Source organism: Rhamphochromis longiceps, linkage group LG23, assembly GCF_057381845.1.
Source record: "Rhamphochromis longiceps isolate RC_006_pf linkage group LG23, R_longiceps_female_GT1.1, whole genome shotgun sequence".
Lineage (NCBI taxonomy): Eukaryota > Metazoa > Chordata > Actinopteri > Cichliformes > Cichlidae > Rhamphochromis > Rhamphochromis longiceps.
Genome location: NC_140578.1, coordinates 1299980 through 1316992, shown reverse-complemented (window position 1 = coordinate 1316992; position 17013 = coordinate 1299980). Strand labels below are relative to the sequence as shown.

At 46.5% G+C, this 17013-nt stretch overlaps 1 protein-coding gene across 1 annotated transcript; it reads right to left on the bottom strand.

Moving 5' to 3' along the window:
- Positions 1-3594: 3594 nt before the first annotated feature.
- Positions 3595-16884, bottom strand: LOC146640898 (uncharacterized). The gene is made up of 2 exons (XM_085397513.1): positions 7961-16884; positions 3595-4658 (listed from the first exon to the last, which is right to left on the bottom strand). Exons 1-2 carry the CDS (start codon positions 9068-9070, stop codon positions 3738-3740), a joined length of 2031 nt encoding a protein of 676 aa, XP_085253639.1. The 5' UTR covers positions 9071-16884; the 3' UTR covers positions 3595-3737.
- Between the last annotated feature and the right edge of the window lie 129 nt (positions 16885-17013).

Genomic DNA, 17013 nt, shown 5'->3' with positions numbered 1-17013 from the left:
TGTGGCATTTTTAGTGTGGACTGCTCATTATTAGGAAAACCATTCAGTTCACCTGCAACACTAACAAGATCTCCACTGACCTCAGCTGCACATAAGGTTTTAAGTCCTTAAAGTTAACAGGTTAGCAGATTACACTCAGGATGTGATTCTTTCTGAGCATCATGTTGGCGCTCCAGCTTTAAGCATGTAAGCACTGCACTTGTAGCATGATGGTAGACACCTCTGAGGGGTAGATCTGCACAAAAATGACTAATTACTAATAAAACTATCGCAAAATTTGCCTAAAAATGCTTGAATGAGTCACAGAGTATCACTGTGTGATATTCATTATGAACATAATCCCACATATACCATGCTGGTGATGGAAGCGCTCTCTGGAGCACCAGTGGTTATTCATTCCTAGCTGTTTGTGAGGCTGAGGAACCGCGCTAACGTTAACGCGCTAGCGCCGTCCAGCCCCAAGCACGGGGCGATCCGCGTTAACTCGCTATCGAAGATTTGCCGCGTTAATCCGGTTATTGCGTTAACGTCAATTTAACAAGATTAACGCTGCAGCACTAATATATATATATATATATATATTAGGGGTGCAACGATACACAAAATTCACGGTTCGGTTCGATACTTTTTCGATACAAAAAATGTTCATTCATTTTTAATTTGTCATTTATTAAAATTATAAATATATATTTTAACTCAAAAGTACAGTTTTTAAATTTAACCCTAACCCTTGTGCGTGTTTTTTATTTTGACAGTGAATGACACTGAACGACACAGGAAATCATTCCTGCCTGTGGCCATCTCCCTGTACAACGCATCCACTTAACACACTGTTTGCTGCTACAACTACACATGTTTCTTTTCCAACTATTTATCTATGAGTGACTTATGTATGTATATATATGTATATATTGTACTATTCTTAGTTAGTGTATTGTCTGTCTTGTCTTAATGTTGGTTTAAAATGGAGCACTGTAACAAAAAATAATTTCCCCCAGGGATCAATAAAGTATTCTGATTCTGATTCTGAATGCGCACCTGCGGACCACTTATGTGCAGCCCTGGTTATATAGCTCGTCATATTGCAGCCACAGAAATTCTTTTGTCCATGAAACCATAAAGCTGCACTTTCTTTTTGCCTTATAGTCTGATTTATCATAACTTCTCCGTTTTGTGGTAAGCTTTTCTTTGGCTGTCACTTCTTCACCCTGACCTGTCTTATTTGGCTCAGCAGAACTAAAATATATATCCTGCTACTTTTACACACGGACTCACATAATGCTCAGCGATTCTCTGCGCGATCAACCTCTCACATGTTTAAGCTGCGGGAGATTTCACTTGTCATGTTTGCATAGTAAGCTAACGATTGATAAGACGATGTCAGAGGAATTGGTGCACAAATGATCGTCACTCACAGATCAGTGCTGTCGCTCTCTATACACAGTTCGCACGATTGCAAAGTGAAAGCAAAAAAACAAGCGCAAATTCAAACGCGACTTCAATATGTCACATATTGACAGTGGCTCACAGATGCCAATGACATAATTACCCAGCTACATTTCTGAAAGAATGCAAAAGCATTGACATATATTTTTCCTACGATAGCCCGACGGGCAGGGCAGAGAGATTTTTGTAGCCCGACTGGAAAGATCGCTAGCCCCGGGACGTCGGGCTAGCGATATTGCGAGCCCTGTATCTGATTGAGGAATCACTCATCTTTGGAAAAGAGAGTTTATTACAGAGAAATGGCTCTTTCCAAAATAAAAGCTATACTATCCGCTTCTTCTGGGCTATATTCTCAGCAGCATAAGGAGAATCATGTGCTAACAGCTGTCTAAATGACTCGGCTAAAGTTAGTAGCATGCTTGCTTTTTTTTGTCTGCTTCCACTTGTCTTTGCACTAGGATGATGTCGGCGTAAATGTGCAGTCATATTCGTTGTGTTCCCACTAGTGCTTTCAGGTTAACCTCGTTGAAATGACCTTAACGCCACAACACGGCAAATCTCCGTTAACGAGCTACCGCCGATCACTCCGTGCGTGGGGATAGACGGCCAACACGTTAACGAGCTAACTGCGCTAACACACTAGTTCACACCAATGTAATTGAGCATTGCGTGGCACATCCAACATACTGTTTTACTTTAGTCCATGACTCGCTTACCTTCAGGGTCATACGTCACATGAAAACCAAAATAATTCCAAACGCCAGATCTGAATGAGAGTGGGGGAGGTGCCCTGCGCTCTTCCTTCTGACTATGCTGTCTGTGTTGAGCGCTCAGTGGATCTGCGCTTGACAGTGCAGCCTAGGCGGAGTAGTCGAACACAGATTCACTGAGCGCTCAACACAGACAGCATCGTCAGAAGGAAAATTGATAAAAATAAATTACAAATGTTGTATTGTTCGATACATATGCGTACCGAACCGAAAGCACTGTATCGAACGGTTCAATATCGATACGAATATCGTTGCACCCCTAATATATATATATATATATATATATATATATATATATATATATAATGCTCTACAGTGTTTACCTATTTGGGGTAAATAGCTGAGTCTTTGTACAAAGACTGAAACTAGACGTCTGTTGAAGATGTAACCTCTGAGTGGCACAGGCAGTAACCATTAGGTCTCTCTATTGAGAAACAGGCTCTTTTTATCGGGCCTGTTGGTCATGAGAGAGAATATAAAATAACCTCAGCTTTATTCTTTGAGAAAAATAAAGAGCCAGCTGAAATAACCCAAAGCAACATTTCAGAGAGGACAACGTAAGCTGACCTAAATGAATGAGCCATCGATTTGCTGTGCTGTGTTTATGTAGTTAATCCGGCTGGCATTCCCGTGTCTGCTTTTCTCTCTTTGCTCTCTCGCACCTGCCCCCTATTTCTCTCTCTCTGCATCTCCTGACATTTGGAGGGGAACAGATGGAGATTGTGGCTGGGTCGGTCAAGCCAGAGGCAGCAAAGGAGATGGGATTTTTGTATCACCAGGGGCCCGGTGAAGGGTACAACGAATGGCCAGCTGCCCCCTGTCTCCCCTGACGCGCACCCCAGTGCTAGGCTGGTGACCCAGTCGGAGCAGGGACACTGGGCTCGGGCACTTTCTTGCAAAGTTTTTCATATTATGACACGTTTTCTTGTCTCTAGCTCTGTCACAGATCTCTGACCTCACTTCCCCCGCATGTGCTCTTTAACACTGCAAGCCAAGGTAGCCTGAGCTGCAGTGAGACAGCAATTATCCACCTCAGACGATGCTGATACATGTGAGTGGACCTCTTTGGCTGCATGGGCTGAAGTGCACTAAGGTAATCACTTCTTGCTTTGCCTTGTCATTTTGCAATAATTGCAATTTCTCTCTAATTAGGCCTTTTCAGTCCCTTGCCCTTTAACTGTGCAGTCGGTGGGAGTCTGAGATCTGCAGGGCAAAGTGAACATCTGTATAGAGGCTCTTGTTACCAGAGCAGTTAACCAGACAGATGTTACGATGCCCTCTGTATGTTCAGTGTGTGAACCCGAGAGGTTTGTATAGAAGGAGAGAGTAAGAGGACATTAGCAGAAGCAAGCTGTTCCTCCTGACATACTCACCCCAAGTTGCGTCTGCGCCTTGTCACCTTGGAAACTTGGTCTCAGCTCAGCTTGGCAAGCCTTAAATCACTCTCCACTCTTGCAGACTTGTGGCTGGTGCTGTGAATATGGCTCCATTCGATCAGCCCCCCTCTCCTGCTGCATTGTCTCACACTGTGGTCGAGAGCAGCCTTCTTTTCTCAGGGTACGGAGGAGCTTTGCGGGGCTCCTTCACTTTCTTTGTGTTTTCAGAGAGTCTGTGATGTGGGTAAGGTGGAGGCTTGCGACCTCTGTGGCCTTGTGCTGCAGCGCATACGTGTGACGGTCCCGCTGAGGATGCTCGCCTCTCCGTGTTAGCGGCGAACCCGGTTTCAGTCTCTGAGTCGGTGGGTGGGCAGCTGGCAGACGGCAGCAGGTTGGACGATGGAGAGAGCGGCCCAGCAGATGGGAGATCGCTTTGTGTGGTCTGATAAGACCCCACTTTGGTCTGGATGATGACAGACGGGCTAAGAGCAGGGGGTGGGTTAGCCTTTGAAGACAGGGGAGAGGGAGGTGAGATGGGGCTGATCCTGATGGAGGAGGTAGCCCCAGGGGAGTGAGGCTGAGAACCAGAGCTACTGGGGAGATGGAAGTTTACCGTTAGAGGGGAAAGACCAGGAGTTGGAGGCCGAGCAGGGAGGCTTCTTTGGGGGGAGCGAGTGTGGTCGTGGGTCGTGAGGTTACTGGGGTATGGCAGCTTCCCACCATGTTTGGGTGAGGCCCCAACACTACCAGTGAGGTGAAGAGTCCAACTCCTCTCCGATAAAAGTCCAGAGGTTAGCGGGCGCAGCTGCACATTGGGTGGAGACTGGCTCCTGCTATGATGCTCTCCCCTCAGGGTGCCAGATAAATACCCAGTTTCTGGCTGGTTTGCAGGCTCTGACAGCCTCTGATGTGTGAAGCCCACAGTTGTTTCACTGGAGCTCGAGCCTGAACTGTAGCTGCTGTCGCTGGGAGGTTTGGTGCTTTCTCTTCCAGTTCCCTCCTCCTCCTCCTCCTCCTCCTCATTCAGATCAATGGTTGATGTTAGATGGTCAATCTGCTGCACCACCTAGAAAATACATGATTGACAGATAAAGATAGAGTCAGTAAGTGAAGTCTTCCTCCAGTTTCTGTGATTGAAAAATGTCTTCTATAGTTTTTGTTTGCTTTGGGTTTTGGTGCCACTGCTCCAAGAAAGAGGATGCAGGACCTGATGGCGAGGTTCCCCTTTAGAGAAACACATATTAGCAGACTGATCAAAGGTTGCACACACAGAGTAAAACACTGAGCTTTTTGGGAGTTGCCACTCTGCTTGGCTGCTGGTCCAGCTCTGTGTGCTGAATGAAAAGAGAGGCGATAGATTGAGAACAGAGCTCTCCATTGTTTCCTTATACAGATCGGTTCACCTCTGGCAGTGAGTAACAGCCTGTGAAAACAGATGATGTCATGGTGATGTCATCAGAGTAATCTTAGACTAAACTCAAAGAGTTTTTGAGCTTTGTCAGAAAGCCTCTGTTACCGGGCAGAGAGGGTTTAATCAAAGACACCACGAGCTGCATTTTCACTTTAACGCTATCAGTGTAGCACCATCCTCTGTTTAACCTGTCTCTTGTGAGTCACTCGTTTTATAAAAGTGCTGCAATACATAATTTATTATAGAGATAATAACACACTAGAAAAATAACACTTGCATCTCCAAATTGCTGCTTTTTCTTCTCCATAAATTCTGCATAATTGACCACCGAGAGTCAAACTCCTAAAGCAAATCTCTCGATAGCAGCACAAATTTGAGTGCAGCTGGAAACAGTTAATATTTGGCATTATGTATGATAGATATTTTAACAAATCACACTTAACAACTATTGGCTTAAATTTGATCATTTCCTCAGTTAGCTGACAAGAGGAAATATTCTTTGCCTGGACAGCAGCGCTGAAGCGAAGGGAAGAAGGGGAAAGATTCATAATTCCACAAAGATCTGAATTTCAGCTGGGAAACTGTGTTTAAATGCTTATCAGCTTGATCCCCTAATCCACCAGGATGTGAAACGCTAACGCCGCCGTTTCTGCTTCCTCAGGAATTAAGAGGTAAATAGCAGCCAGTACGTCTCATATACACGTCATTATTTTATCATCAGCAAGTTTGAGCACCTCTATAAATATGCACATATAGCACCTCTATATGTGTCGAACACAATGCTCCAATCTTTCCGGAAGCAGAGGTCAGACTGTGCAATGCTCAGAGAAACTGCAAAGAACCCAAGAGCTACTTCTCAGAGCCTGCAGGCCTCAGCTAGCATGTTACCACAAAACTCCGGGAACAAATTTCTTTGGACAGACAAAACCAAAGTGGAGATGTTTGACCATGGTGCACCAACCCCTCTACCATCTGTCAGCACGGTGGTGGCAGGGTGATGATTTTGGTTTTGCAGATCTGGGCACCTTGCAGTCATTGAGTCCACTGTGAACTCCTCCGTATACCAAAGTATTCTTGAGTAAATGTGAGGCCATCTGTCCGACAGCTACAGCTTGGCTGAAATCGAATCACACGAGGGGCCAGTGATCCCAAGCGCAGCGTCAAATCTGCCACAGACCTCAGATCTCATCCAAAATTGAGACACTGGCAGGAGCTTAACAGAGCTGTACAAAGATGAATTCCTGCAAACCTCAAATAAATGTTTCATAACATACAGAACTAAGTTAAAGCAGCGCAGCTCAGTCTGGTAAAACAAATCAGATTTGTCCTGCCAGTTTAGTAAAAATCAGACGAGGCACACGCGCACGTATCCAAGTGCGTGCAGAGCATCCACACACACAACCCACACAACAAGACTAGAAGAAACAGCCACACACACAGCCATACATAGATGGAAGAGATTGGAGGAAATTACTCTGGGGAAAATGCTTGACCCATCACGCCACCTGCTCAATGTGCACGGATAAATCCTCGGTCCGTGCTGGATTGTTTTGTTCGCCGTGTTCAATATCCTTGCTGATGTCAGTGGATGACCTGATTTGTCTCTCTCTGTCTTTTTTTAATGCTGGAGCTGTTTGAGCGAGGCATTTCATATTGCTTTGAAGTACAGCGTGTATATGCACATCCAGTGACTCTGGGCAGGTGCTGCTCGTTAATGTCAGAAATCAGATGAGATAAAAGTGCAGAGGACCCTGGTTTTCATGTGCTTCCCCCAAGGGTGTTTGTTAGAAGCAGTGTGGGGGGGTTGACCCTGCAGGTCCTCCTGATGAGTACCGAGAGACGTTTGTTGTGGAGCGCCGGTATTTAAGTTGCGTTTAGCTCTTTAAGTTCAATTCTGTTGTTGTTTCTCTTGAAGTTCTGAGTCATAGTTCAGTTTTTTGATCTATCAAAGCGCCTCAGCAGAGGATCGCTATCATATTCAAGTGCAAGCCCACTTTTGTGATGTCTTTTCCTCCTCCAGTGTGTGAGAGAGATCTTTAGTGTAATATTTGTTTAGCTTCAGACAAAGGCCTCCACTAATTTCTTTTCGTAGCCGTGATGAATATTAAACAAAGCTGAGGTTTGCTGCTCATGCAGCGGAATAAAAAACACGGCTTTGGAATAAATATGCGACCAGTCTTCTCTGGTACCTTATCTCCCTTTTCATCTGTTGTCTCTGTTGTGAAAATTTGGGACTTTTCTATTTCAGTGTCTGCTTACTCGCCCCCCTCTTTCCCTTCTTTGTGTGTGCAGTCGTTGGGGTTTTATTAATAAAGCTCACAGCCAGGATGATGAGGTTACTACCTCGGGTTTAGCTGTGACCCCACAGAGGCAGATCAAATGGCAAGAGGCAAGATTTATGTGTCACTTTTACTGTGTGAGGCAGAGAAACTCAGACATAAATGGATTATAAAAAGCGTCGGACGCAATCCAGCTGTGCCTGGAGCACATCTGTCCATAAGAAGAGCGAGTGGAGGGAGAGATCCTTCATCTCAACAACCTCTGAACGCATCAGGCAAATGGGGCATGACTAGTGTCTCATTCACCTTTATGAAAATGTGCACACGACTCGAGCTGAAGCGTGCAGACAGACGACAGAGGAAATTTGGGAAATTTTGGTGCTGCATTCATGCAAGCTGTGCTGCTGACTGTTTAATGCATGGCAAATTCTTGCTGAGGACGTGCATTTGGAGACCGGCTTGTTATTCGTCAGTGCACAGGCCCTCGAGCATGAACACTTTCAGAAGATGAATGTGAAAGGACGCAGTAACTTTTCTGTCCTGTTTTGTTTGGATTTCTCACTTCTCAGTCGCTCGAGTGAAATGTGATGATTGAGAGGGTGACGTGGCTGAATCTGACACTGAAAAAGCTTTCATCTCATTTTTTTAGTCATAGTCGAGAAAAATATGTCATGTTACCTCTTTCATTTCCTGATGAACATCCCTCAGGGCTTTGAGAACCTGCTCCAGGTTGACCACCACCCGTTTAATTTGGTTTCGCACCACCTTCCTCCTGCAGCCGGCCTCTTTCCTCTGTGACTCCCCTTCGCTCTTTGGTCTGTGCTGGACCCACGTCTGGTTCTGAGCCAGGAAAGCGGTGCGCTCTGAGCTCGGTCTGGGTTTCTCGGGGCCTTGTAGAGTTGTCGTACTGCTGAGCCCCCCGTGAGGAACCTCGGTGGAGAAGATAACTCCGTTTAGATCCTCCACAGGTGGCTCCCGCAGCGCTGTCAGGTCTCGTTGGCTCTGGGAGCTCCTGCTGTGTTTACTGGTGTAGCTGAAGTTGGAGCTGAATCCATGCTGCCTCTCTATTAGTCCCTGAGTGTCATAGTTCAGCCAGCTGGATGAACGGTGGTCTCTCTGACGGTGGGTGGTGTGGCTGGCGCAGTCCCACACCTTCCCCTCTTTGCCCTCCATACACATAACAACAGGCACGTTAAAGTTTGGCTCCTCAGAGAGCAGCGCAGCAACAGGAGCAGCAGGAGGTCCAAGCAGTGGCCCGTATTTCTTCACTGAGTTGCTACTGCTGTCACTCTGCGACTGATGGGGGCTCAGGTGGCTGCTGTGCTTCCTAACAAAGGTGTGGTTGCCCTGAGCAGCGGAGGAGCTGTTGGCTGGTCCCTGCGGCCCCTCCCCTGGGCTGGTCTGTGCGTTGCGGTCTGTGCCAAGCTCTTTAGTCCGGTTCCACCTGGCAGGACTGTCCTCCCTCTGCTTCCCCAGGCTCCCTGGCAGGATGTGGTGCCCCCTCAGCGCAACTGGCAGCATCCTCGCCTTCCCCACCCCATTGCACCGAAGTTCAGCCTTTTTTCCACGGTCCTTCCCCTGGATGGAGAAAAAGCCGATCCCCTTGGCTCTCTCCAGCGGGGTCAGGTTGTTTCGGGTCTCTGAGTTGGATTTGTACGGTCCGTTGAGCCCCAGGTCGCTGCTCTGGTGAGGCTTCAAGCTATTGTGCAGCCACGGGATGAAGTGAGGGGTGTGGGACTTGAAGCCTTTCTGCTCCCCAGGCGCCGGAGCCCTGCTGTCAGAGAACATGGTGATGGATGATGTCCGGCAGCCTGGCAGAATGAAGACGAAGTAAAAGGGGAACGGGAGGACTCCTGAGACACTGAGAGCTTCCTCCTCTTCTTCCACGAATCTCCTCCTACCTTTGCCATTAACGGGCTTTATCCGCTCTGATGTTCAGTCTCGTCTCCCCCTTCCCTCTCCCCTCTCTTACTCCGTCTCCAAAACTTTTATCTGCTTTTTCCCTCCTCGGCTCTCACCCCACTCCCCTTTTTCCTGGCGAAGCCTGCTTCTGATTGTATCGCCCTTCTTCTTTTCCCTCAGTTTCAGCTTCCCCTCCCACTCTTCTCTCCGCTGTAGTGCTCTTGAGCCCCTCGCCCCCTCGCTGGGCCAGCCGTGGAGATGCCGAGGGCCTCTCTCTCCCTCTGTCGTCTCTCTCTGCCTGCCTGCATCTCACTGGCTCAGTGGCAGTGGAGGCTTCCTGTCTCTACATCTCTCTCTCTCTCTCCCTTCCTGTCTCTCTCCCCCCCGCACTGCGCTGCACTGCCTCCTCTCCTCGCTCTTTCTTCCTCCCACTCCCTCTCACTGCTCTAACTCCCTTTCTCTGTTTCCCTCTTCTCTCCTCATCTGTGTCTCCTCTCCCTGCTGCTCTCATCTGAGAACCTCCGCTCGTCCTCGTCTTTACAACTCTCGTCTCTTTCCCTCCTCTCTCCGTGTCACTATTTTTCTCCCCTTGCCCCACCTCCAATTTGCCAGGGAGAGCAGCCGAAGTTCAATCAAGACGCCAGTGTTATTAATCCCCCTTTAGTGAATGTGTGCCCACGTGATTCCCCCTGCCTCCGTTCTCATCTGATTACTCCTTCCTCGGCTCAGCCCTTCACAATTAAATGCTGCTTAGGACACCAGAGGGGGTTTAAAGGAAAAGAGGAGGATAACAGCAGAAAGGGATGAAGCAGGAACAGTAGGAGGCGGGGGGGTAGGGGGGGCACATAATTGCGACCTTCAAGATCTGAGATCAGCAGCGGTTTGACAGAAACTATAAGCTGCCTGGCTACAAACAACAGCCTGCCTGTGGCTCGGCTCTCCCCAGCTTATTGTAACTGTCAGCAAACAGTGTCACGTTACATCCCAGTTGTTTTCTTGTTTTTATTTTCTACCACACATCCAACTTCCATTTGTTCCAATTACGCAGAGACAGCTGCTATTTTCGGGTTTCTCATTTACATTCCAGTTCTTGGCTGTCTGGATTAGATTTCTTGTGTCTGACAAGCTCAGAAAAATGCCTCCTAGGTGCCTTTTCACTCAGCTGTGGCTGCATAGATGCGTCCCTCCCTCACTGGCAGCAGCCAAAATGAAAAGATGGCAGCAGAGCCACACAAAAGCCCTGACAAGTCTGCTGTCACTCAACAGCGAAACACTCAAAGCATCTGTCATTCTGTTAGTCAGCATTGCAATATACTCCTCCGGTAGTGCCCTGCTGAAACATGACTTCATTCGCTGACATATTTTACTATACAGGTACATGATGGGAGTGAAAATAGAGTCGCGGGCTCGGCGTAATCTGCAGGCTAAGAAGATTCCTGCCTGCATGTCGACAGACGGCTGTCGGCCTCTGATGGCCATTAGCCGGGATAAAAAAACCAAAACAATAAAGCGTGCGAGCGATAAAGCCGCCGTTATTGACCTTACAGCTTCTTACTGCTCACGACATCCTGCTGCACGCAACCGAGTCCTGCTCCGCTTAACAGCTGGAGATTGCATTTTTATTGCACTGGATTTCACTGTGACACAAATGGTTAATCAGTCAGCTTTATTTGCGAACAACAAGTAATTTAAAGTGCTGTAAAGATTGATCAGAAGCACAGAGACAAACACTCACCAGCCAGTTTAGGTACGTTGGACCCTCTTTTGCCTTCGGAGGTGCCTTAACTCTTCAAAGCAAAGGTTGCTGCAGAGTTGTAGGCTCTGCATTCACCACATCCCAAAGGTGCTATATTGCTCTATTGGGTGTCACACAAAAGGCCCGGGGGCCACAATCGTCCCAGAAAAGACTCCAATCTGGCCCCCTGGGTGGCTTTGGAAAATATGAAGGGGAGCATACATTTTTGGACCTTTAACTGTATTTTTATGTGTTTTACAGCTTTTCCCACAGCCGTTCATACTACACCAAAGCAGTTCATTTAAAACTTTATGTTTTATTAATACAGTCAGGACAGGGAAAATGAAAGCACTTTTTTCTGTAATTATACACATTTCTCATGTAGAAAAACTGACACGTGCTGTTGAAATTGCACTTCTTTATCTTATATTAACACATCTCAGTGATTGAATGTGTAGTTGACCATCTTTACACTGACAGAAAGTGGAGTTTCACTCGTCCAGCCCACTTGAGATTAGAGTGGGCTTTATGTGTCCCTGGATGAGTGAAATGACTTTGACATCCCTGCTCTGTTCGACTGAGATCTGGTAGCTGTGGAGGACATTCGAGCGCCATGAAATTCACTATCGCATTATCCTGCTGAAAGCGCCCATCAGAAGATGGGTACGCTGCGATCACGAAGGGCTGGACAACAATAATACTCTGCTACTTTTCTGCTTGATACCAAGTGGCCCAAAGTGTGCCAAGAAAGTATCCCCAACACTATTACACCACCACTGGCAGCCTGAACCGCTGATACAAGGCAGGATGGATCCATGCTTTCATGTTGTTTACACCAAATTTTTCCCACCCAAATCCAAGGATTGCAGTGGAAACGGAGACTCGTCTTGTTCTGTCATGTACGAACTGTAGCCTCAGTTTCCTGCTGCATTCAGAGCTGCTTCTCTGCATAACTTGGCTGTAACAAGTGTTTTTTTAGCCATCCTATCAGCTCGAATCAGTCTGGCCAGTCTCTTTTGACCTCTGACATCAACAAGGCATCTTCACCCAGAGAACTGCCGCTCACTGGAAATTTTCTTTCTCAGATCGCACTCTGTGAACTCTACAGATGGTTGTGCAGGAAAATCCCAGCAGATCAACAGTTTCTGAAATACTCAGTCTGGCACCAACAACCAGTCGCTTAAAACACTAAATTCTTGACCGTGTCTACATGTCTAAACGCACCATGTTATTAACTTATTAACGAGCAGTTGAGGAGGTGATGTGGCTGGTAGGTGCTGGGACTGGTTCACCGAATGAATTCGTCAGCACCACTCGCGCTCAGATGACCGCAGATAATATTTCACAGTTTATTGTGCGATGATTTAAACCTATGAAAACGAGCATGACATTTCTGGGGTTTCATGTTACATGAAGTTTGCACTAGACAGTGATGAAGTGCAGAGCAGTTTACTATTGCACATTCATTCCAATAAACTCTCTGAGTGGGTTTCTGTGTGTGTTAAAGACCTTGAATTCAGGCTTCTTCAAGGTCTCAGCTTTCCTCCAATCAACCACCCACTTTGTGAGGTCCATAAATAACATGGCAGCCAAACACACAATCATCGCTCATTTTAAAGTCAATGCAGAATAAGCAGCTGTCACAGTTGCTGTCCATTTCAGGCTCGCTGGACAGCCTCTCGAGCGCGGTTGCCTTTATTCTCCCCATTATATTAATCCGCTGAATATGTGTCTGAGTGATTGAAGGACAAAAACAAAAAGGGAACGTTGTCCTTTTTTAAACAGGAGGCCTTTTTGTCACCATCGTACAGGCAGTCAGAGCATATGGTCTCCTTGTAACCTTGTCTACTGCCTCCTGCAGCGCTCCCTCGCTTGTTTTGAGTCCTGCAGCAGTCCGACTGCCCATCGAGAAGCAGCAGAGCGTGTGCGCACGGATACTTCAGCCTCCTGCATGTGTGTTTGCTAAACTTTACTGCCCCTGCACATACACCAGTGTCCTGGATGATTATTTTTTATACACACACACACTCACAGAGAGGGAGAGAGCACCAAGGAAACCTTACATAACTTGGTGGAAAAGATGGATGTAAAAGCAGTTCTTTGAAAGTCAAAGGCCCCCATGTCTGTCAAAATTTCCTGTGCAAAATGGCTTTTAGTCACAGTGTGAATGCCTCGGGGCACTTGGGAACTTTCTATAGCCACCTGGACAGCGGAAACGTGAAGTCTGGGGAGGATTAAACCTGTTCGCATGACTGTATTTGGTTCTGCATTCACACAAAGTGAAAATGAAAAGTTTCTCGAGAACACAATGTTCTTCTTTTTTTGCAGTATTAAATGATTAATTTCTGTTGCTGCCTGAGAGGTAAAAGTGTCTCCGGGGGGAAGGAGGTGTGAGGGAATTTAAGTTTGCTTATTTTCTCATTTGCAGTGTGGGAGTCTCGCTTAAACACTTTCTGAAAATGAAAATTTCCAAATGACAGTCACGACGTGATTATCAGCGGATGTGAATGAGGGCTCTGATACATTTTGGTGAGGCTTCCATTGGGGCATAATTATCATTTTTACATAATGAAGTGACTACAAAAGAGCCGGCCTGCATCCTAAGAAGGGAGCCGAAACGACGAGGCATACAGAGGAACCATTACTCTTTCCGCTCGTGTTCGAGCCCAGATTACCGAGTTGTGATTTGCGCTATAGACTCGCACCCGAACTAAACGCAGCTGAGCTGAGATGCTGTGGCGTCGCACTTCTCTCTGCGATCAAAAATGACAAAAGGGATGATTTCCCTGCTCGGCTGCGTACAAACGCGAGGAAGGACGAACCGAGCAGCATTTCCACGGTCCATCCCTGCAAGGATACAGGCAGTTAGTTTTGGCACAAGACTGCGAAAACCTGGCCGCATGTCAATGCGGGCACAAACACCCTAATGTTTGAGTTGTGGGTGGTGCAACAAAACAAACCAAAGGGCATTGTGTTCAAACAACAGGCAACGCTCTGCCCTCGTACAACAACACGGCCGTATTTTTAGATTTTCTTTTATCATCCATGCCAGAATAAAATGCCTTTCAGGCCTAATGAGTGAGAAAGGGACTGGGCCTGGAGTCAAAGGATTAGTGGCACTGAAGAAAAAACTGCAAAATGAATCAACGGCCTATTTCTACGATGATAGCATTTATTGTGTCATTTTAAAGAAAACCAGCGGAGGAAACGTGTGTTTGCTGCAGGTTTGTTGTCCCCGCAGCAGAGCTTACGGACGGCAGATAAGATAGTTTGTCGTGTTTTGATTTGGACACAACATTATCTGTGGGGCTTTTTCGTCTCAAGGCCAACATCCCACTGTAACAACTGCTTCCACGCTTTCTTAATCTTATTACAGTGCGCGCACGCTCGTAAAAGAGGAGCCTCTTTTACGCGAGGCCTTTGCTGACCTTTTGAGCACTTGCAATTTTTTTCTCGCTACCAATCTCATGTAGGTTAGCTGGCAGAGCAGAGCCGAGCGAGTGCTGCTTATTATGTATTACTTTGCTTTTGTAGTCCCTCCACATCGTTACTCATCCAGTATGCTTAAAGGTGCTCTCCCCTCTGGCAAGCACAACTATGACAGTCAGCTTGGAAGTTAGAAGTCTTTCAAAACTCGCCTTTTTTCCCTCCCTCTCCCCGTGTCTGCCGCCTCTTTTCTTTGCCTCTCTTGGTGTCCCCACGTCTATCTCTTCCTTTCTCGCTCTAGTCCTCAGAGAGCACCTGACTGACGTGTTGTTCAAGGATGAAAAGCACAGTGGAGGGGAATCCAAAAGCAAACAACACAAAAATATACATGAGAGGACGGGAAAGACACTGTTAAACACGCACACACACACACGAGCATGCGCACACAGAAGTCTAAGAGGAACCCCTTAGGATTATCACCAGCGCGACACTGGACACTTCAGGGAAGACAGCATCTGCTCACTTCCATATTTAAAGGGGCCGCACACCTCAAAATCACATTTACATATTTTCATCCTGGCCTGTAGCCTCACACGTGCATCGACATCATTTGGTGTGAGTTTCCCAGTTTTTCAGACATCAGAAACAGAGACGGCAGCTACATGGCACTTTGCTGTCAGGCTTCAAGCAACAAAAACCTCAAAGGGCTCATTCTACAGAAACATTTTGGCAAAAGGTCTTATTAAAATGTGTTTCTTTTTCTAACATCGAAGCTTAGACCAAGTTACAGATTTGTTTTTGCACATTTACTCCACGTGCTGCCTCTGCTGCTCCTTTCACAGGCCTCTGGAGTCACACACTAACAAATGAGTAAATTATCCTTCACTTTCAGTTTTGGTGACTTTATATTTGAAATGAAAATATCTGAAGGACAGTTAAAATGAGTAATGCAGCAGTCCTTTCTATCTTACACTTTACCACATCAGCCCAGCAGAGCGCTTTGCAGTCAGACTGCTGGCTTCCTTGTGGTTGTCAGAATGGGAGGCAGACCTCCAGCTTTCAGGCCTCACTCCTGTGCAACCAGCTGCCAGCTTGGATTCAGAAGGCGGACTCTCTCCACTTTTAACTCAAAGCATTTTAGTTTTGGGCTTGATCAGGTGACCCTTGTTATCAGATATCTTCAGTGTTCACTAAACGGTCTCTCTAAACCACATTGTGCCTTTCGCCCTTTCCTTCCACTCATCCCCTTGTGGTTGCAGCAGATGGACGCCTCTCCTCGAGCCTGGTTCTGCTGGATGTTTCTTCCTGTTGGGTTTTTACTTCCCACCGTCACCAAGTGGTTGCTCACAGCGGTTCACATAATTCTTGGGGTATTCAAATCTTGCTTTTGCTGTGGTGTGAGGATACAGTGTTTTAGTCACCCCACGTTTATTTTCTAAAGCAGAAGTTGTGTTAGTGAGAATAAAAACTGAATTTCACTCACCAACACTGAAGCCCTAATGTCTTGGATAGTTTATGCCACACAGAGTAATAATGTTGGTCAGATGGTCCATTAAAAGTGGTCCAACAGTGCAAACACAGTTTAATGATTCAAATTATTGGATGAAGTCTAGCAGATGCTTAACTTTGACCAACTCAATTATCCATTTAAATGAGCTGTAAAATACTATGAAACTAAAAAAAACCCTAAAATTTCGACTTACCGCAGCAGCAGAGCCAAAACTACTGATAGAGGCCAAACTGTATTTTGTACCAGGCTCTCTCTGCTGTAACGTTTAGGATCAGAGTTGGTGGGGGGGTCGACGCCCTTTTGGAGCCAGCCTCGAGTGGCTCCTAGTGGTTCTGCAGTTTTACCTTCACTGCCGAGCTCCCGAGGGTGCCGCTTAATTGACAGCTAACAGTCTGCAAACTTTGTTGTGAGACGTTTATGTAGGAACTACTGTGTTTCCACTCAACTCCATCCATCAAGCACAGAAAGCACTCAGCTGACTGATATTACAGCTCAGCTGATGGGTGAATCATCAGTGTTTACATCCTGTCAATCCCAAGGCTCTCCATCTCAAGCTGTCTGCACAGCGATACGGTTGGCGGGTGTATCCGAGTGGAAACTGTTTCTACAATAAACTGCTCATATGATGGTTTGTTGTGTGTTTTGTTGAGTCATCAGCCATGATTTCTGGAGCGACACTGCTGCTACATTTTTCAGATGCATTTCTGGCACTCTGAGCACCGCAAGGCGAGTTCCATCGAGATTCATTATGTTCAAGAGAGGCAGGCATCTCCAGAACCGGGCGACTCGCACCAAAACAATGTGCATGGGTAAACAGCACTAGAGGCTGGGAGCAAAATATGTAAATAGGGTTTTACTGAGAACTGTCCCTTTAACTTTAAAGATGTTTTTGTTTACTCCATATCAAAGTTACAGCTTTTAGGAACGGGAAGGAAAATAAGACGTGACTGAGTTGGTCACACATCTTTTTAGTCACATCGTAGAGCTTTGAACTCGAGGGTGAATACACACACACACACACACACACACACACACACACACACACACACACACACACGTTTAGATAATGACCGTATTAGAGGATAAATGGGCACTTGGTACTGCAGTAGCCTTTCAAGTGTGCTACAGGGAGGATCAGCAGACGTGCTACTGGCCAAA

What these genes read in the sequence shown, in the direction of transcription:
- LOC146640898 (XM_085397513.1), bottom strand. Translation starts at nt 9,070, where the DNA reads ATGTTCTCTGACAGCAGGGCTCCGGCGCCTGGGGAGCAGAAAGGCTTC. An exon ending in TTCATCAGGAAATGAAAGAG is followed by an intron (nt 4,659 to 7,960) that starts GTAACATGACAT and finishes TGTATTTTCTAG; the next exon opens with GTGGTGCAGCAGATTGACCA.